The 21,817-nt window shown below is 37.9% G+C and overlaps 1 protein-coding gene across 3 annotated transcripts; it reads right to left on the bottom strand.

Moving 5' to 3' along the window:
* Positions 1–477: 477 nt before the first annotated feature.
* On the bottom strand, positions 478–19,897 carry atrip (ATR interacting protein). 3 transcript variants are annotated; one of them, XM_085159736.1, is made up of 18 exons: positions 19,550–19,897; positions 18,851–19,191; positions 13,132–13,214; positions 12,540–12,710; positions 12,339–12,451; positions 11,447–11,571; positions 9,872–9,961; positions 8,982–9,087; positions 8,342–8,503; positions 6,804–7,071; positions 5,942–5,995; positions 5,650–5,816; positions 4,338–4,474; positions 3,954–4,045; positions 3,183–3,269; positions 3,021–3,099; positions 2,189–2,410; positions 478–976 (listed from the first exon to the last, which is right to left on the bottom strand). In XM_085159736.1, the coding sequence occupies exons 2-18, from the start codon at positions 19,188–19,190 to the stop codon at positions 903–905; spliced, it is 2,370 nt and encodes a 789-aa protein (XP_085015862.1). In that variant the 5' UTR covers position 19,191; positions 19,550–19,897; the 3' UTR covers positions 478–902. The 3 variants fall into 3 exon arrangements, with proteins under 3 accessions (XP_085015862.1, XP_085015861.1, XP_085015863.1); XM_085159735.1 differs by having other exon boundaries at positions 19,577–19,897; XM_085159737.1 differs by having other exon boundaries at positions 9,872–9,958; positions 19,577–19,897.
* Positions 19,898–21,817: the final 1,920 nt, after the last annotated feature.

Below are 21,817 nucleotides of genomic sequence, written 5' to 3'. Positions count from 1 at the left end.
TTAAATAAACTTGACGTGTTCTGAGCCTGCATGCATATGGTCTCTTTTACACGTACACACAATCCCCGTATTATCTTAAGACAACATTTTTTCAAGTCTAAAGTGTACCTGTACCAGCATTTTGGTATCATTGGCTTTCAATTTTACACCCTTAATTTTTAAACATAATAATAAAAATAATACATGTTTGTATATAACTGCAAACAAGTGAATGACCCTTAGAGGTGCTAGAAAGAAAGACAAGGTCTGTTGACCTGTCTGTGCAAGTGCAAAGTTTAGGGTAGCTCGATATTCAGAGAGGGTCTTGGGAAAAACTGATGAAATTTCCAAAAGTGGTGCAGAGTATCATCTGCTAATCATCCAGTAATAAAGAACTGGAGAGTTGCAGTAAGAGTAGTCTGAGTATAACTGGAACTGTGTCATAGTATTATAAATTATACAGCAGTTAAGAAATTCCACCCTTTTTTTAAAAAAAAAAAATGTCAGTAGTTGTACTGATATTTGATAGTTGTGGGGCAATACCCAGCTACATATTAGTTAAAAGCACAGAGAAATAAAAGAGTAGCCTTGACTTTAACAAAGAAAGTAGGAGAAGAGAAAGAAAAGAAAGATTACAAGTAAACATAAATACTGACAGGAGATTTTTTCCCCCCTCACCTTCATGTTTTATTATGAAATCCCATCTGAAAGCAGAGTAAACACTCTGTGTTCATTACTTCAGTCAGACCTCTGACTCACCTCTATTCCATTTCTGTGAAACCTTCACTTCACTTAGAAGTCTGATAAGAACCACAGGCTGCTCTGTCCTTGTTCCAGTCTAAAACATATTGCATCAGCAATCAGTAAACTGTCCCTCATGTTGGCATGCGTCACTAAATCAAGAGGTCAGTGGGAGCAGCCATTTAGGAGCCGGCGTCAGTGTCCATGTCATCAGCTTCATCCCCCTCTGAGCGGCAGATCTCGTCCAATGCCAACTCTACAAGATGTGAAAGATGGCAAAAAAAATGTGACAGTGTTAAAGTATGAGAACACAAGAGCAATCAGGTAAGGTGTAAATACTGGATGATGTAGCTAGCAGTCATACTAAAATGGTCAAATTGATAATATTAATGACATTCAGACATGATTATGTTTTATTATGAGCAATGCACATTGAGTAGCTCTGACGTGGAAGACAGACAACAAAGAGAATTAGTTTAGATCGCTCAAAGAGAAGCAGACCCATAAAGCTGCATCATGCATTAAATATGGAGAAAAAAAAAAAAACAGAAAACAGAATGTTGGGTTCATGAGTATTTGTTTTCTTTTCTTTCTTTTCGTTTTGCACTACAGCAATACTAAAGTTACATTTAAATATCCAGTAATCCTGGTACATACAGCTAGATTTAAATACTGATGAACAAATAAAAAGTTGTTTAGGTTCGGAGATCTCATCAGGATGCCCCCCCAGAACCTGCCTTTGGATGTTATCTGGGCACGTTTAGCTTTGAGGAGACCCCAGGGAAGACCCACAACTTACGGGAGGTTATAAATATATGATGTGACCTGTGAGCACCCAGCAGCTGCAGCAACGGGAGGTGGAAAATGTTGCTGGACAGAAGGTGCTGTTTCTTTCCTTAAGTTTTATTTCTGGCTTTTCTGATACAATACAGGAATAACGGAAGGTGGGAGAGAGAAGCAGAATGACATGCAGCGAATAGTATGGGGGCAGTTGAATATAGGAGTGCTGCACTAAGGATTTCAGAGTTAAATTTATGGAGCACGTGCTCTACCAGGTGAAATCCAGAAGCACCCCAAACCTCAAGTTTAATACCAGAATAATCACAGATCATCAGGTGGAATTCTAGTATAAAAATGGTTTGACAACACGTACTACCACAGATGCCTCATCACACAACTGAAGACAGACATGTTGTTATCTAACAGCTAAAATTATCTGTGTGATACATGTAAGATTCGAGGTGGTAATTAGTCATATCCAGGAGGGGGTGTGTGCGGAAAAACTCATCATGCTCTTAGCGGTTAAGAGAAAGGAGAGCCAAAGCTCTTCATACAAAATTGTTTGAGTTGGTGTATTCAGGTGTAAACAGTTATAGTGGAACTTAAACATCACATTAAATCTTCCTAAATAGTTTAAAAGATTAATTCAAGGCTTAGATTCAGTGTGCGTGTTTCTGTGCGTCCGTACCCTCGCTCTCGGTCAGATCCGGGATCTTCCTCAGCGTGTCTCGAACAGCAGGGATCACCTGGTCGTACATGTGCAGCAGCGGCCTGCAGCTCTCGGAGAAGCTGCCATGATCCAGAAGCAACCAATGCAACAGCAGCACACACTCTCTGAGCAGAGATGCCGCTGAGCTGTGCCACCATGGCAAAGAAGAGCTACAGCATGGCTGCAGAGGTGAGGCAAACCCTGGAACAAGAAGCAATGCAAAGAAACCGTGTTTTTAGAAACAGACTGTCAGAATTATTATAGTTTTGTATTTATTATTGGGTTTGTATTATTATTGTCATTTTGATTTTCAGTTGATTCAGTTTAGTTTTAGTTCATTTAAAGAGTGTATTTTCTTATTTCAGTTTCATTTTTATTGTTTGAAATGTTTAGTTTTAGTTTTTTATTAGTTTCAGTGTTTGTTTTAGTTTTTTTTATTATTATGGTAAGTAGGGCATAGATCAGAGGCAAGATTTCAAAATAAATGCAAGTATTACAATAAAAACCTTTCCAAAGCAAGTTGACTCAGATTCTTATAGACATCCAGTACTTCATCCATCAACAGCTCATCAGCCAAGTTGTAACAAAATTTTATCAAAAACTAAGGATAATTCTGTTATATTTATATTTTATTTTATTTAGTTTTCCAAGTTCCAAACCTGCTATCCTTAGTTTTAAAAATTTCCAAGGTCTAGTTTACTTCAGTTAATTAATTTTTTTTAACATATTATTTTATAATAGTTTTTAACTATAGTAACCTTTCAGACCATTGTGTTACTGACATTTCATGCTTTCAACCTGAATGACCAACCTGTTGGGTCTGTTTGTTCCTGAGAACCACGCAGATCTAACCACTGACGATGGAAAACAATCACTGCTGTCTGAACCAGCTGTGAAGGAATCAAACACAAATGCATAAAGATGCAACACTCGTCACTCTTCACAGGGACACAACATCGTTTCAGACGGTTACCTCAGTATAACACTGACAGCTGCTCTGCCGGTTGGTAGCCCAGCTCTCTGATCTCTGAGTCATCAGTCTGCTCAACAAACGAACCACCTGACACACACAAAAAACCCCACTGATTATTAACGCAGACATATCGTAAATTCTCAAATAAAAGCAGTTCATGTGTTCACAATAACAGCATTCCCAGAACGATTAAACAGTTTATTAAATGCATTACTTAAAGCTAAAAACTAGAAGAGGGAAAAGATCGTTTAAATCAATGCAATTGATAATTAGTAATATTAATTAAATGAATACAAAATTTAAAAAAAAAAATCAACGAAGCACTTTGGGAGAAATGTATTGTGCAAATGTAAAGTGCAAAAGAAAGAAACACAATGCAAAGAGGATAAACAGTCATAGAGAACAAAGAGGATGAGCACATTGGCGTTTTTTTTTTTTTTTTTTTGTTTTTAAAATAATCCTTAAAAAAAAAACAAAAAAGCATCCTTAGGGTTCAAACACTAAATTTCAAATAAACCATGAAACAATTAGTGACTGATATTTTTTCATATACATTTTGATGGCCTTTTTTTCTGATTCAGAGAGTTTAGACTACAAAGACACAGAGTTGTTGGAGGGAGATAGAGGAGGCCAGACTAACACAAAAAGGATTTTTCTTCTTCCCAGTTTGGATATTCAGCGCACACACAAATCCTGGCTTCAGATGCAGCTGACACACATTAAACAGAATACTGTACAAGTCAGTACACCTTTACAGTGTGTGTGCACTACCTGAAGGTCTAGCTGAATCCAGTTTGTGTGTGCTGTGTGGTTGTCTGGTCTTGTCCTGATGAACTGAAACAACTTCAAGAAAACACAGGGATCTAAAAGAAAAATAATAAAAACTGCAATTGATTTATTCTGCTTCACACAGAAACTTCAATAACTTTGTGATTTTTTGAGATGAAATAAAGATACATAAAAGCATAACAGCACACAATAAAATGTCATCATCAGAAACATAAGAGGTGGAAACATGGCACTGAAATCTATGGAAGGATTCACTTAGATATAAATAAATAGTTCTGAGACTTGCTTCTTGTAGGACTTTGGTCGAGCATATAAATTATATTAAACTTCAGACACGGTAAAGTGCTGCAGAGGGGGCAGCCTCACCATGCTGAGAGCATAGCTTCTTCGCCAGTGCTTCATGGTCAGACATCGATGTGAGGATGGACACACACTGTGAAACTGTCTGGAACCGGCTGTCCACTGACACACACCTACACACCACCGGCATCACACACTCTAACCTGTGAGAGGGAGGAATGATGCACACATGACTAACAGAGATTCATACATTTCTAGGTTTACACATATATTGAGGCCTATATAAAAATCTTGAACATGATTACGCACATCTAAAAATGAAGAAATTCATCATAAGCATCTTTCACATAAAATTAACAAACTATAGAAAACAAACATAAGCTAGAAACTGCAGCTCTGAATCTCTTTTTGATTAAACTATAATTTTGGACTCTTGGACCCCTGTTGTTTAGGATGTTTCACAGACAGGATTTTTGAGGTTAATATCACAATGAAAAACTGATATTACCAGTAAAATCCACATTGTTGAAACTGGCAGGAGTCATGTTGTTAAGAAATGGATCTAATGATTTATGCTGAATAATTATCATCATTACTTTCCAGCACCTTCATCCAGGTCTTGAATGAATTGTTGTGATTTCAGACTTGGTATGAAATGATAAAAGGAAAATGAAATTCCTGACACCATCTGGAGTTTTCCAGTTTAAAAGCTGGCCCCTGTGCAGAATAACTGTGGGATGAGTTTCACCATTTTCCAGAAACATCTACAACTGATGGTAATGAAGTTTATATTTACATTTCATCACATTTCTACTTTTAGTAAGATGACCACATTGACCATGAATCACCGCAGGTAGTTTACACTAAGATGTTACGCAAGTACTGTGAGTTAGTGGAAATTCAAACAACCCTATCACTCATCACTCCTCTGCCTGCAGCAGTATTCCACGCAACTGCAGCTGTATCATATTCATGTGTATGTATAATCCTGCACAATATATAGAAGAACCCATTAATATCAAGCATTAAAATGGAGTTTCTGGTCACTTTCTCTCTTCTTGAGTGACAAACTTGAGAAACATAAACAAACATAATTTTTTCTTTGTTTCTTTTTCTCTTTATGTTTTCTTCAAAATCATGAAGAGGTCCTCCAAAAGACAAAAGCAACCGTCATGGGATCTGCGCATGTCTATACCAAGTAAGTAACAGGCAAAGTTTCACTTCCACATTACTTTTTAATATTATATTATTTAATGAACTGCTTACATTCTTATTCACCAAGTCTTTTGGTTTCCATATTGCTAAACTATACTAAACAAATGTGTTGCACAGAATAAGATCTCTTAACCATCGGATTTCAATTAAAAATTTTGTGTACCTGTCAACATGTTTGTCTGGCGTTCTCTCAATTAAGACACACAGAGTCTTCATGGCATTGAGGGAAATCGCCTCGATCTGTGGGCTGCTTCCACTGGGCCACGGATCACACAATCGCAGCAGTGACTGTAACAAAGTGTTCTGAGAGCAGAGGTCCACTCCATCTGCCTAAAATAAGAGCGAAAATGAAATTACATCATATAAATCTTATTCTCTGTTCTGGTTAAGACAATGAGGGAAAGTTAATAATGTTTAATATAGCACAACAAAGTGAATAGTAATTCCTTCAGTACCTTACGGTCGATGGCTCTGCTCTGACTCTCCTTTGACAACACAGCCTCCACCACCTGAGGACCACGTAAAATGTCATTACTGCACAACTGAACAGCATTACAATTCATTTGGATAACACTTTACTGATAAAGGTGTGCTATGTTTTTTTTAAAGTCTGAAAAATATTGCAGCAGTCGTCTGAAACTTTATTATTTTTCTGGTATTGTTCTGTTATGCACATAATGTCACAGTAATGCATATAGTTCATGCTCATATTAAACAAGGACAAAGTTTCAAATTAAAATGTCAGCGTATGTAGATGTAACCCCTGTGACCCCAAAGTTCAGGCTTCAGACAGCTCTAAATACTAAGGTTCTGGAGGTTTTTTCTACTCTTCTGTTTTCTCATATTGTTGGATTCATGTAAAATAATACAGATGTTTTCTTTATATTATTGTAGGGTATTTACCTTACAATATAAAGTGCAACTGTTGTTGCGATTTGGCGCTATATAAATAAAACTGAACTGATTTGAGTATGATGTCAATAAGGCCAATAACAAGATCACTAATTATCCATAACATTGCCATAGGGCAAAAGGCAGGGTACCTAATGGTAATTAATTAATAAGCCGTTAATTAGTGAGTGCTAAAGTCAGATTAATTTTTCAACCAAAAAAAAAATCCAATGAAGCCAAGGCTGTTTTAGACTAATAAAGAGTATTTAGAAATCTGAATCATGCAAAGCTACTATTGTGAAAAACAATATGGAGCTGTGACGAAGATCAGGAAAAAAACTCCCGACATTCACCATGCGGTTTGCAATTTGTATATTTGAGCCACCATTACACATTGCTACTATACTGTTGTTCTTGTGTCATCACCTCATCACTGTGGACAAGCAGGAGACAAAGGAGCCTCAGAGCAGCTAGGCCAATGTCCTCCACGTTAAACCCACATAAACGAGCCTCCTCCAGTCTTCCCAGCCCAGCAGAAGCTGCAGCAGTGCGGCCTGCTGGAAGTGTATTGGCAGTTGAAGAGTCTAAACCACTGCTGCTAGCGGAGGAGGAGTGGAGCGAGTCCAAAGACTGGCATAGCTGAGACAGGTGAAGGTCCAACAGAGAGAGGAGGAGGACACCTCCAGGACACGACCTATTTACATACACAAATTTTATTTTATTTTTTTTAGATTTTTCTATCCAAATCTTTTAACCTACAACCAGTGGGTTATTTTCCATGAAGATATTTTTCTCGTTCTGACTTAAACCATTCATCCTTAAAAAATGAATCTGCCCTGTATTCGCCTTTCTCAATAGCCATCTAATGACTGATATGTCTATCAGCAAGGCAGTAGCTGTCATGCTGTTTTCACTCCTTTAGCTGCCGTTGTTTTTAAAGAGTGTGTCTCCATAATTCTATGTTAAAGAGGAGAGTAAATGCAGGAAGAACAAAGCCAGAAATTAATCAGGTTTAATGATAAAATTTTCTTTCCAGTCATCTGACTGGAGATGACCCTGATCAGGTCACCTGTCTATCGCAGGGCTAACACATAGAGACAGACAACCATTCACACTCACATTTACACCTACGGGCAATTTAGAATCACCAATTAACCCAACCACACTAAGTGCAAGTCTTCGGACTGTGAGAGGAAGCCGGAGTACCCAGGGAGAAACCACGCAAACACGGGGAAAACATGCAAACTCCACTTCTGTGAATTCTTTTTTTTTTTTATTATTATACTGGTGCTTTAAAACCAATTATAAAAACAACATAACACTCCATATAGATATATGGCCCTTGTAGCAATGCCCACAAAGTTTCTCACCAATGACAAAATAAGTTAACATAACCACCAGGACTAAAATGCTAAATATTTAGCTGGCCTACAACTCTATGTAGCTTTTATTGCTTTTAAAAAATTGTTAGTCGTTAATAAAAATGTATTTTTACACCGAGAAGTTAAAAGGTTAGCAATGTAAATGGACAATTACACTGCAGAAGTGATATGCCTCAACTCACTGACTTTGGAAGCTGCCATTTCCTAATTCTGCCTTTTATATAGATTCCATAAAATATTTTAAAGCAATAATGAATAAAAGTATCAGGTATTTCACCACATATCTTGAAAAAAAAACCTATCAAATTTAATTTAAAAAATGAAACACACTCTTGATGTGCTCAAAAAAATATCAAAGTAATCTATATACAGAGACCCTTCAGAGCCAAGGACAGAATTCATGTACGATATGGGGAGAATTTTCAGCATATTACATTAGACCATTTAATCTGCTTTTACACTGTTTATCCACAAGAGGACTCTGCTGTCTATAGATCAGAAAGTGTATGCTGTTCTTCTGCACTTTGCAAAGAGAGACTTTTTATTGTTTCAACTGAACGGCATCGGGGTCAGTCATCCTACCTGTTTTTGCTGCTGGCTGCAGATGCCGGTTGGCTCTGACTCAGCATGTTGAGTCCAGTTACAGCCAGACTCTGGACAGGATTAAGAGCAGCTCTGGGAGCTCCACCACCAGTGACACCAGCTGCAGCATCAGAGTTGAGCAGAAAACCTGCTGACAGCCGACTGAACACATAAACAACACACAACATCAGCACATCAGTTAGTCTTACAAAGTCATTTAGGTTTGAGAAGTATGACTAGTGATGCAACCAATGCTACGGCTGTTTTTGAAACACTATTAGAGTAAAGTCAATGCTAAAACGTTTTGTATATTGTATGAAAAAGTTCTGTTTTTGAGGACTTGGCAACAGCATGTGGTGACTGATTATCCAAATTTGAAGTCTGGTAGCTTGTTGAAGTCAGTTTCAACAAACAACAACATCAACAACAAAAGAAACCCATAATATTTTTATTCCTAAAGTTGGATAAATTAATTTATTGATATACTTCATTTAAGCTGTTATTACATAAAATGTATTCTATCATCACAAATGTTAAACCTTTCTTTCTACTTTGCCAATAACTATTACAGCACTGCTTTATACATATTACACTACATGTTACTGCTCAGGCTGTCAAGATTAAAGTGCAAGGTGTTTACCTGGATGTCAGGTGAATGTCAGTCAGACTCATAGACAGCAAATGAGAGAGCCCGAGGCTGCTGGGAGAAAGAGGCTGCTGCAGCAATAACCCCAGCAGGATGCCACCTGGTTTGAGGATGACACAGAATAACAGACACAGATTTTAATCAGATTAATACTCACTCATGTGATTGTTGGGGTTTTCTCTTATCTTTGTATTATTGTAAGGTAAAGCGCCTTGAGGCAACCCTTGTTGTGATTTGGCGCAATATAGATAAAAGAAAATAGAATTGAACCAATAAACGTTTACATCAGGTCCTTTACAGATTCTGATAGTTGACGACAGCTGATAACAGTCTGCATATGTGGTGGAACATTTATTGAAGCTGTGTGCTGTTACTGTTTCTGACACATTCCGTGTATATTCTGATGACCCTACATCAAGTGAGCATCAGAAAACAAATAGCTGGCAGAATGCTGCATAGATGGTGGTGAACCTCACAGAAATGAAGGAACTGTTAGGAAGGTACAGAAATTTATACCTTCCACAGTACAAGAAAAATCGCATGGTAATGAGGTCCCAGATGCAGAGTCACTTTTGTGTATTATGTCATGCTTTATGAAATAAAACAACCTACATGTAACCTATTTTAAATTCTGATACATACATGAGCTGGATCACAATCAGGCAGACATTGTGTAGCCTGACTGTAGCATAAGGGTGTACAGGCTACTTTCTGACAGACTGTGTGTGGGAAACAGAACTAGCTACAAACAACTCAACTGTGTAAGGTCAGGAAGGTTTAATATTTCTTTCAGCTGTTCAGTAAAATCTCTAAAAATTTCCTGGTAGCTTTAAAATATGAAATCTTTCAGGAACCCTTTGAAGGCACACTGCAGGGGGACTGACCTCTGTGCTGCAGATGAGATGGTCTGACAGACAGGAAGGGGTCTGGTCGAGACACATCACTAGATTTGCTGCTGGATGCTCCTCTCTCTGCTGCAACATATATATAGATATAGACAGGCACAGTGTAACCACGAGCAGATAATTTTTGTCTTTGTAAATATTAGAGATGGCACGATACCACTTTTTTATGTCCGATACCGATACCAATATCATAAATTTGGATATCTGCCGATACCGATATGAATCCGATATAGTGTGTTTTTTAATCAGTAAAACTGTTTTTTTAATATCTTGCTGCTTTTTGTATAAGTTCATACTCAAGTTAAAAAACAACAACAACACTAAAGCTATTCTGTTATACCTGTGTGTAAAAAAAACCACACTGCACCCAAAATATTTCATAGATCAGCAACACTGATCAATCTAATAAAGTTAAACCTACCCCATCCTCCCTATTCTGGTATTTTAAAGAGTACTTAGCAGAAATATTAAGCAACCTAACTAATAGGGTTGCAAACTCCCAGCAAAAGAAAATAGGGAACCACCCTCTTCCTCATTATGCTTAATCAATGTAATCAACTTTAATTTGATGCAGGGTGAAAAAAATTCACAGAAATAAATTATTTTTCAAGAATAATTAAATAGATTCAACATCTTTCTTCAACAGAATTGCAGACTGCACAGATGGTACCTTCCCAAAGGAAAAAGTACTACTACTAAAAATACTAGGGTATATTAGACTTAACAGTTACTATATACAGTAATGGACTTCTATACATTTTACATCAGATTAAAACTTTGGGTGTAAGATTCAGATAATTATTAAATAATTAAAAGCTAGATATTTTAAATGAGAATAAGAAAGAAAAGTATGTCTTTGTGCCCCCTTTTGCCTGTTCATGCCCTATCGGCCCCCCTGGCTAAACTTTGCTAGAGCCGCCCCTGCACAGTTACCAGCCGTCAGCTGCATAGAAAAAGATCCTGGTGTACAAAGTAATATTAAATAAATTCTAACAACAGCTTATCAAGCTTAATAGTGCTGCTGTTGTTCAGCCGCTGGTTTCCTCTTTCTGGTGAGAAGTGGGCCAAAAACAAAGAAGAGAGACGGACTCGCGACAGAAAAGCCGATCAGCTGATCATTAAGCAGTTTCACGATTGAAGTAGCAGCAGGAGAGAGAGAGAAGAGGCAGTTGCTCTATATATCGGTTGTTAAGCTTAACGTGGGAATGCTTTACAAACATTCAGAGATGAACTTACACACTTGCTTTACTTCTCTCTGAGATAACTTCCTCGGAGATGAAATGTTTGCTAGCAGGCTACAAATACACACAGCCGCTCTATCACGTGACCACACTGCTCCGGCTCGCCATGTCGCCAAGTTTTGTGAGGTGCTTTTTTGATATTTAATGGATCGGATTACATTTTTTATTTCTCTCCGATATCCGATCCAGTAATTTAGGTCAGTATCGGACCGATACCGATACGTAATATCGGATTGGTCCATCTCTAGTAAATATATTATTCCTACTACTGCCCCTATATTTTTCATGACATCAGCGTTGTCATACAACCCACCATCTCTCCGTGCCTTCACTGGTGTCACTCTGGATGATACCTGGGCTCCAAACATCTCCTTGGTGATGAAACCATTTCCTATTGGAGAGGATGAGCTGCTGCTTCCATGATTCAGGATTTTAGGACTGTGGGGTGAAAGAAAAAGAAAAGAAACCCAGTAATAATTGTGACCTCTAACTCTGCTGGCTGTATTAGAACTTGACTGAAGAGTGGAATTGTCTCAGTTATCTGGACTCTACATGATAAAATGTGGCATTAAAACATTCAAAGCTATTACCTATCACGTTTTCCAGTTTTCCTGTCATATACAGTATACATTCTTACAACGGCAGCTTCCCGTTTTTTGTAGTCAAAGTTGTAAATAATGAAGTCTGATGGACAGAGTCTCCCACCCCATGCATGTAAATGTTGCTGAACTGTAGAGCTCCTTCAGTGACAGACTGCTGCATCCTAGATGCGTGAAGGAGCGTTTCCGCAGGTCCTTTCTCCCTGCAGCTGTCAGACTCTACAACCAAAACTGCTCCCAACAAACATAGATGTTTACATCAGCGCTGTAATTTGCACTAATCAACAGAACTACTACTGTTACAACTTGCACATTACATACACATATACACACACAGTGTGTGTGTGTATGTTTCTGTTCTGTTTGTATATGTGCTTTTATTCTGCTGCTGTTACAGCTAGATTTCCCCTTGGCATATTTATTCATGTTAAACTCTCCCTTTAAAGTAAAATAGTAAAAGCAGAAAGCTGACAGCAATAAACAGAATTTTGCAAAATGTTTACAAAAATAAAACAGTAAAAGATTAAAAATGTTAAGACAATCTAAACCCTTAAGTAACAAAGTATTTGATTATCAGCTCTGCTGATAATGTTGAGGATGGCTGACCTGTTCCTAGGCAGCGGAGAGGCTGTTTTGTTTTTGTCTGAAGTGTGCAGTTTGGTCTTCATCTCATTGATCTCTGCTTCTTTAAACTGCAGTTCAGACTGCAGAGACTGCACCTGTGCACAGAAAACATGCCAGTGTCACATTATTCCAAAGGATCATAAGCACCATATGCTCTATGCTTATGTGTTTTTAGTGCCTCACCTTCCTGTTGAGCTCCTTTTCCCTTTCACTATGCTCTTTCTGTCTTTGAGTGTCCAGTAGGGTCTGATTCTGTCTCTGAGCCTCCTTCTCCTGTTGAGCTGCTTTTAGAGAGTCCCTCAGGACCCGGATCTCCCCGCTCTTCAACACAATCTCCTCTTCCACCTCCTTCAGCTAATAACATACACAAAATACACTTATATATTTAAACAAAAAAACGCAGAAATCCTGCTTTGTAAGACATTTGGTCACAAAGACCTTTAATTCTTATTTATTCCTTTGCTCAGGTACTGATGAAAATAGATACATACATCTAACGTTCTAGTACAGATATCCAAATATGAACCAAGGCTTTATTGTATACTTCCATGTTATGGAGAGAAACTAGAAATGGCATAGAGTCTCAGGTTTGTTAAGGAGTATAGACATTATAAAGTTAAAATACTATAATAATTTTCACAAAATATTAAAGCTACGTGAGAGGAAAAAAATGAAGGAAAATTTGCAGCCTCCACTTTCTTTAAAAAAAAAATAAAAAATCAGGATCTTTTGGATGTTGTACTTTTGGACAGTCTCCATTTTAAAAGAGCCTCACCTTCCTCTTCAGCTCTGCATGCTGAGCCTCCAGGAGACCGTAGGAGTCCTCTCTGTCTGACCCAAACTGCTGCTGCCTGTTACCTGAACAGCAACAGCTTTATCAATGTGTTCAGTACAAAAATTGACTGTATTAACACTTTGATAATGATTTTTCCATTTGCATGTTAAAGGACTTTACAAAAACTTTTCAAATACAAACCGATTAGCTACACATTAATTTTTTCAAAGGTCTTTTTCAAAATGTAAGGAAACACATGAGAAGATATTTTGTTTTCTTATCTTCCTGTTTACAAGCAAAGATCGATGATTTTACTCAATTTGAGCTCTTGATTGAATTAATTAGCAGGTCCATATCAAATGTTTTATTTACAACTTTTAGCCATTCATCTGTTTTTGATGGTTCTCCTGACTCCTTCGCAAACATCACATTTTGTCATCTATTGTTATATCATCTTGTCTATCTATACACACACGACTGTACTTGTGAATCCTGTCTCTGAAAGGACAAAACACCATAAACTGTGCCCACGTTTCAAATGCCCACTGGCTTTTGGTTACATAGAGGAGCAGATTCTGTGCCAGATGAAGGTCCAAAACACTTTTCTTAACGTGATAAAGAAAAAATAACAGGAACAGATGAGATGGAATTCACACCTTTTCAATTCTGGACTGGGAAGATAAAATTGCATGTGGTTTATCGTGTTGAATAACTGTTGTTAAAAAGAATACTACCCTCACAGGAACTGTGTAGACATAAGCATAATTCTTTTTTGAACACTGACAGTGATATATTCATTCTCCATCTCGTATATTAAATTAGTTTTTATGATATTTCAAGAAATACTACAACAGGTTAGGGGTTTTTTTATAGAAGGAAGACACTGAAAAGGTACTTTAATGTGATGCTTGCATGAATATCAAAAAATAATTGAATTTGCTTCAGCTATTCCTAAAGGCAGCTCCCTGAGTTTTAGATAAAAGAATGAAATATGACATTTAACACATGTAAGACAGTTATTACACTGGTTTCCACGTAATTTTAGAACAGATTTTAAAATCTGAATGCTTGCTCTTAAAGATCCTGCACATCTTCATCTTCATGAACTATGAACCAGCTCCACCACTTGGGTTATTTTCCAGGTGTCTTCTACTACTACTACTGAAGACATAATAACCTTTATGCTACTGCAATAACCTACAAAATCCTAGTAATGGTGTGCCACCATTATCAGTATGTGTTTAGCAGTGCCTTTCAGAAATCCAGTTACTTATCAATTAATTTCTTTTTGCTTATTGCTCTACTTTTACTTTGGGAGTATTATCAGATTTCCAAGGCTACCGTGATTCATATTTATTATTTCTACTTGTTTTAAAGGCTTAACTTATTATTTTTTCATCTATTGCTGTTTTTATTGCCTTGTTGGTGAGTGCAATTTGTAAAGATTTTATTTACTCACCTGCTCAAGCCCATCTATGAACTAACCAAAATTGTATCAAATTACATTTTCCATATAATTTTGTGGCCGCAAAACTGTAATATGGACTTTTTTATGCAGCTCATTTTGCTTCTACAATGAAAGTGCTACTTTTTTTTTTCAGAGAGCTACATAAATATTTTTTCTTGCTTGCAATTTTCATTTAAATCAATTTAAATCAATGCAGGGCTCGCAAAATCGCTAACCCGACGTCCCGGGGCTAGCGATTTTTCCAGTCGGGCTACCAAAATCTATCTCTGCCCTGCCCGTCGGGCTATCATAGAAAGGAAAAATATATGTCAATGCTTTTGCATTCTTTCGGAAATGTAGCTGGGTAATTATGTCTGTGTATGGAGAGTGACAGTACTGATTGGTGAGTGAAGATAATTTGCGCACCAATTCCTCTGACATCATCTTATCAGTCCAGGGCTCGCAAAATTTCAAAGTCCCTGGTAGCCCTTCGGGCAGGGACTCTTCACTTTTTGGTAGTCCAAAATAAATTTAAGTAGCCCGAATAAAAAAGAGAGCAATTTTTTGATTGATGTTTTGTTTCCTGTTTTGTTTCCATTACAATATTATACATTAAAGTATAATATTGTAACGGAAACAAAACATTAATCAAAAAATTGTTGAAACACAAATTACAACATTGTATAAAAATTACAATCATCAATTCAAATACTTGGTTCTAATTGAACAGAAATTTCTATGAACTTGTAAGAACTGTGTAGAACATGAATCAGTCTGTGTCAGATCCTGAATTTGAAATTTCCACTGAAGTCATGGGTAAGAGGCAAGTGGAACCAAGATCTAGGCCATTTGCTTTTTGAAGTTTGCAAAGACTGCTACATTTTGCCAGTGGTAGTTCACTCTTTGCAACATAGTAGGGGAGACCAGGGATAGTTGTAACATTTTTGACATTTCTGTCTGTAAATTGGAGCTCTTTTAAGGTAGTGGATTCAAAATGTAATGCAAAGTATTTACATGTCTCTGCTATTAAATAGTGCAGCTATTTTCTCTGCAGCACAATTACCTATTGCATGGTATGGTCTCAAACACAAAGAGTGAAATGTTACAATTAACCCCATAGTCTGGGTTAGTTGTAACATATCCTGGGGTGAAATGTAACACAATGAAATAAGGGTACTAACAAAACATTAACATGTAATCTTTGTTTATTCAACACATGAATGCACTTAGAGCCATTTATGTAACTATGTGTGTGTGTGTGACAGAATGCAGAAATCTAGCTTTTGAACATATGCCAACCCCCCAAAAAAGACAAATTATGGAATTTTCGGCAACTGAATATTTAATTAATTTTGGTTGGTCTTCCTTGAGTTTGGCCTCATTGGCTCAGTGGGCATTATAACCTACAACTCTTGCACCAATTTTGAACATAACAATGAAGCTGAAAAAAATGTAGTTGTTCACCAGCATCGCAATTCCATTACTTTTTATCATGGCTTACCTTGGTGTGGTTTGCTAAGTGCTTCAGAAAGATGAGGAAATCTGTTTCTTGCACCCATCCAGATTTATTTCCATTACCAATACTTCCTACTGGTCCATCTCTGACACAGTGGTCTGCATAATGTATGTGTGGGAACACAAACAGTGGAGGAATTGTGTTGCCAATGGCATTAACCGCATATACAAAAGCGACCAGTGAACCTCTCTCTGCTGATGTCGTTGCCCCAACTTGTTTAATATAAGTTAAAGTAATAGTGTGGTAAGTTGTAATATCTGCATTATTGTTACAACTAACCCAGACTGTTGCTGTTACAACTGACCCAGACTCTTATAGCCATGAACTAGCTAACATTACAGCCAACAGCTAAAACATTAGCACTAAAGACCTACACAGAATATATCCCCATAGACATACAAATAACATAATTTAAGTTTGATGAGTTTACCTGCAAAGCAGATAATGCTATTAGAAATTGAAATAAAGTAGAAAAACATACTTTTTGGCATACAAATAACTTTTTTTTTTTGTTAAATTGTCTGTGTTTGACAAAATGTGCTGATTTTTCACATGTGATAGCAGTTCTGAATTGGGCATGCACAGGATGAGTCACATCATTTGAAACTTAGCCCTGATTGGAGAAATTGGAAGTGTTACAACTGACCCACGTTACAACTATCCCCCGGTCTCCCCTACGCTGTTCTAAACAGATTTTTCAGGTTTATTTTTAGTATGTTATTTGCAATTGGTGTTTTTTCCGGGAAAGATATTGCAGACTGAGCAATAATGCATTTCTTGCATTTCTCATGGGTTCTAATGGGGGCCTTTCTTAAAATTACTGGTCCCAGTAACAAAGGCGCTTGTCGACTCAGAAATCGAGGGAAAACCAACAACACACCCGGCAGAACATTATGTTATTTACATAATTTAAGTGGTCCGCAGGTGCGCATTCGCTGTCAAAATAAAAGTGCAGCTTTATGGTTTCATGGACAAAATAAATTCTGTGGCTGCAACATGACGAGCTAAATAACCAGGGGTGCACATAAGTGGTCCGCAGGTGCGCATTCGCTGTCAAAATAAAAAAGATAAGAAGTTGCAACTCGTGTTTGCGTACATAAGATTTTCTGGAGGAGGACAGACATTTGTTTAGAACTCTTAAAGATGTCGAAGAAGCTCCTTTAAGCAATTACATTGGTGTTCCTCCACCTCCAAAGAAATGTCAGAAGGAGTCCGAACCACAAAACCAGCACGTATTCTCGGAAAAGTGGTTGCAGGAGGTGAGCTGGCTTCAAACAAATGATGAATGCACAGAGAGGTGGTGCAGTGTGCCGTGAAAATCCCACTCTAGCGGACAATCAGCGGGCAAACGCGCGTTGCAACTTCTTATCTGGTGCGCGTCTTTTATTTTGTTACTGGGACCAGTAATTTTAAGAAAGGCCCCCATTAGAACCCATGAGAAATGCAAGAAATGCATTATTGCTCAGTCTGCAATATCTTTCCTGGAACAAACACCAATTGCAAATAACATACTAAAAATAAACCTGAAAAATCTGTTTAGAACAGCGTACTATGTTGCAAAGAGTGAACTACCACTGGCACAATTTAGCAGTCTTTGCAAACTTCAAAAAGCAAATGTCCTCGATCTTGGTTCCACTTGCCTCTTACCCGTGACTTCATTGGAAATGTCAAATTCAGGATCTGACACAGACTGATTCATGTTCTACACAGTTCTTACAAGTTCATAGAAATTTCTGTTCAATTAGAACCAAGTATTTGAATTGATGATTGTAATTTTTATACAATGTTGTAATTTGTGTTTTAACAATTTTTTGATTAATGTTTTGTTTCCGTTACAATATTATACTTTAATGTATAATATTGTAACGGAAACAAAACAGGAAACAAAACATCAATCAAAAAATTGCTCTCTTTTTTATTCGGGCTACTTAAATTTATTTTGGACTACCAAAAAGTGAAGAGTCCCTGCCCAAAGGGCTAACAGGGATTTTGAAATTTAGCAAGCCCTGCAATGGTAGACTAGAAAGACGGAAATCAATCTATTCAATGATTAATGCACACGATGAAAAGGAATTAAGCATACTGGAATGTAATTGCTGGTGGAATTAACATTCCACAGCATATTTAAATGTTTAATAATTCCTCTTCTCCTCTTTGCTGCTTCCTTTCAAGTTTACCCTAACAGATAACTTGCTTCCATCTCAAACCATCCTTAGCATCCTCCTCTTTTACACCAGCCCTCTGCCCGTCCTCCTTCACTATATCCACAAAACTTTTCTGTGGTCTCACACATCCAAACCTTGTTAACCTTGCCTCTCTAACTTTGTCTCCAAACAACTCCACCTGAGCTGCACCTCTGATTTACTCATTTCCAACGTTGTCTATTTTTATCACTCCCAATGAAAACCTCAACATCTTCCACTGACACCTCTAGCATCTCCTATCTATTTATCAGTTTCCAAACCCTGCCATCTTGTAAACCTTCTATTTCACTCCCCTTCTGATCCTTCTGTTACAAATCACATCTGAAACGCATGTCACTCCACCATTCCTGCACTCTCTACTTCAGCTCTCTTGTGCACCTTCATTGTTTTGAATGACTGACATGAGTTATTTAAAATCACCCACCTTCACCTTTCCACCTGTCTTCCTTTAATTTACACACATAATGCTCTGACGTTTAATTAAGGGCATTTTTTTACATAAATAATGTTAATAATAGTGTAGATAAAAAAAAATACAAAATAAATACTCACCCAATGGTTCTCTACTTGGTATCCCCGCATTGTCTCTATGGCTACTGTTTAAAGAAAATGCATTTTCTCTGCTATGATTAGATGTGGTTTTGTTCACAGGTTTGTTCTGCCCAAAGGAGGATGGCCAGGATGACCCGCGGGTTGGCTGAGTCGTTTTGGATCCTGTCCCTGGCTCTACACCTTCCGAAGCCGACGTGATGGCTTGCGAGGCGATATCATCGATTTCATCTAAGACTTCCTGGGTGAATTCTTCATCATCTCCAAAAGGGTCATCAAAAGCCACTGCTGTCACTACATCCTTGTTCAGGCCACGGAGACGCTTTGTTGGGGGACAGTTCATGCTGCATGGGGGGAACATATCATTAGCATTTGTGAGTAATTCTCATGTATGCATATTCACAAACACCAAGACTAGGCGACTGTGTGGGTCTCTTAGGAATAACTAGTATAACTGAAGATAACTATTTTAATCAAACCCGTACTTTGCGATAAAGACAGATTCATTTAATCGCTTCAAGACTACCCCTGAAATAACTTAGTTAGGTACAGCATCAGCTAATAACTTATTAAGCAAAGTCACATTCAGGAATTGAAAAAAAACTCAGGCTAATGTGACTGAAGCAAAAAGAAAAAAAAAACCCAAAAACGCATGTTTCTTATTTTAACAAACCTAGCTTAACTACATGCATGAACACGTACAAGTTTCTTCTGACTTTATTGCGTTACCTTGCCTCTGGCTTCTCTGGCTGTCGCTGCTGTCAGCTAAGCTAGCAAAAACTAGCCGTGATTTCCAATGGGAAGTTAGCCTGCTAAGCTACAAAACCTCATTCAGTCAAAACAATATTTGGATTTATTGATTAAAAAGACATAGAGAGTGTCTTAAATAGAACTCCTTTACACGGCGCCCATGAATTAAACTGTGAAGTGCTGTATAATATGGTACAACAGCACATAAACAACACCAAACTAAAGTTGACAAGACAGAAGTGTGTCGTTCATCCCGCTCCGGTGTGCCTGATAATGTGACCAATCATAGTACTGCTTTCGCTGTTCGGCCAATCATTGACACCGAATTCCTAAACTGGGTCTTTTACAGGTACCCGTTTGAGACAAACTATACTAAACGCGCAAATTGGTATCCTTAAAGGAGTAGCTACGCATAATAGTTACTGATCTTGTTAAGGGTGAACTCATGACTGAAGCTTTCCTTAGAACACTGTTTGGAAATAACGGAAATACCTTTATTATATAGCCCAAAATGTTTTTTCTTCGCCCACGTGTGTATGTGTGTGCGCGCGCGCGTCGGAATTGGGGCAGGGGCAGGGGCAGAGACTATTTGGGCTATTTCTTACGTGTAGTACCTTCTTGAAGTGTCTGGTGGTTGCATGGCAACCACATAGCGATTAAAAAAATCCGTTATCCTGTGTCCAATATCACTGCCTTATTCACCCTTCTCTACATAATATTAAACCAATATTCTTCATCCCCAGTGGAAATTAACATGGGTGTAGTAAGAAAATGAAATTTAATTCATTAAACGGTGCCCTTGTAACACCCACCACGTTGGCGTGTATAATCTGACATCACCTGCCAGTTTTGTATCCACATGAATCCCTACATGTACGCTCTCTTCATATAGAAGCTTCTTGTGGCTTCTCAGCAACAGCAAGTGTGCTTTCCATTTTTAGACACAGACAGGTTTGCGTGTCGCAGCTGAGGCTCTACTGTGTGTGCGTGTATGTCTAACACTGACACATGCTCACTCTACCGCTGCCTCTCTTTCTTTTTCCGCCTCCGTACTTCAGTACAGAAATGGCAGAGCTCAACGACAGGCATCCAGATGCACCCTTCAGCCTTATGAGCAGCAGCACCATGACACACGCGCGCGCGCGCGCACACACACGCGCAAGCATCACCAACATCTGCACTAGCACAGTGATGCCAGTAACACCAGCATTCAGCACCACTGCAGGTCTCATCTGCACAGATTATTCGCTTCACGTTTTAAAAAGACAATTGAGTAAATTAAGAAAGCAACATAAATACACTCTCTCACACACAAACACATATATTTGGCAGGGAAGCTGGTTACCATAACAACCAAACAGTCAAAGCTGAGAGTGAATCAGATGAAATGAAGCCCACATACAGTACATGTACATGTGACTGCAGAGCAGAAGAGTAACCCTGTGTGTTTTCTTTCCTGTTTTACAAAATTCTCTCAAAATCCAGGTGTTTGTTCTGCTCACCTTATGGTGGTGTGTGTGTACATTCCTTGCAATGCACCCACCACATCTAAGGTATGAGTACCATCTTCCAAGAGTGAGACAATGCAATACATTTAATTAAGCATTAAGTAAGGTAAACCCACCTTATTCACTGTCATGCCTGTCAGGTTTTCTGTTCTGCACTGCACACGTGCGATTCACTGTTTGCTTTGTGACATTCAGACGTGGGTGACATTTAAAGAAAGAGCTGAAGGTGCGTGTAAAATTGGGCACTTTGATGAAAGGGGAGGTAGAGAACATAGGAGAGACCAACAGTGTATGTTTTCATTCTCACTCATTCTGCATCACTAATGGATTTTACAACTTTGCCTCTTAAGACATAATTGATGATGATCCTCATGAGTGTGAGGGACACGCTGTTGACTTCTCACAGATTCAGCTGCATCATCGAACTTTATTATAGCACACACTTTGAGTGACATCACAGTCAATTTGGGTTCTGTTTAATCCTTCTTGTCACTTTCTGCATACAATGTGCTTTGCTAAATATTAATTTGTCTGTATGCAACTGTATGACTAGTTCCTTTAGGGTATTCTCACCAGTTTCACGGTTTGTTAAAATTATTTTATTTTCATTGCACATCAGAGATGAAGCCTGAGATAATAAACTAATACTATGTAGAAAGGAGAACAACATATAAGCAACACATTATTCTGATATTTATTTTAATTAAGATTT

The sequence above is a fragment of the Neolamprologus multifasciatus genome, chromosome 5 (assembly GCF_963576455.1).
Source record: "Neolamprologus multifasciatus chromosome 5, fNeoMul1.2, whole genome shotgun sequence".
NCBI lineage: Eukaryota > Metazoa > Chordata > Actinopteri > Cichliformes > Cichlidae > Neolamprologus > Neolamprologus multifasciatus.
This window is presented reverse-complemented; position numbering and strand designations above follow the sequence as displayed.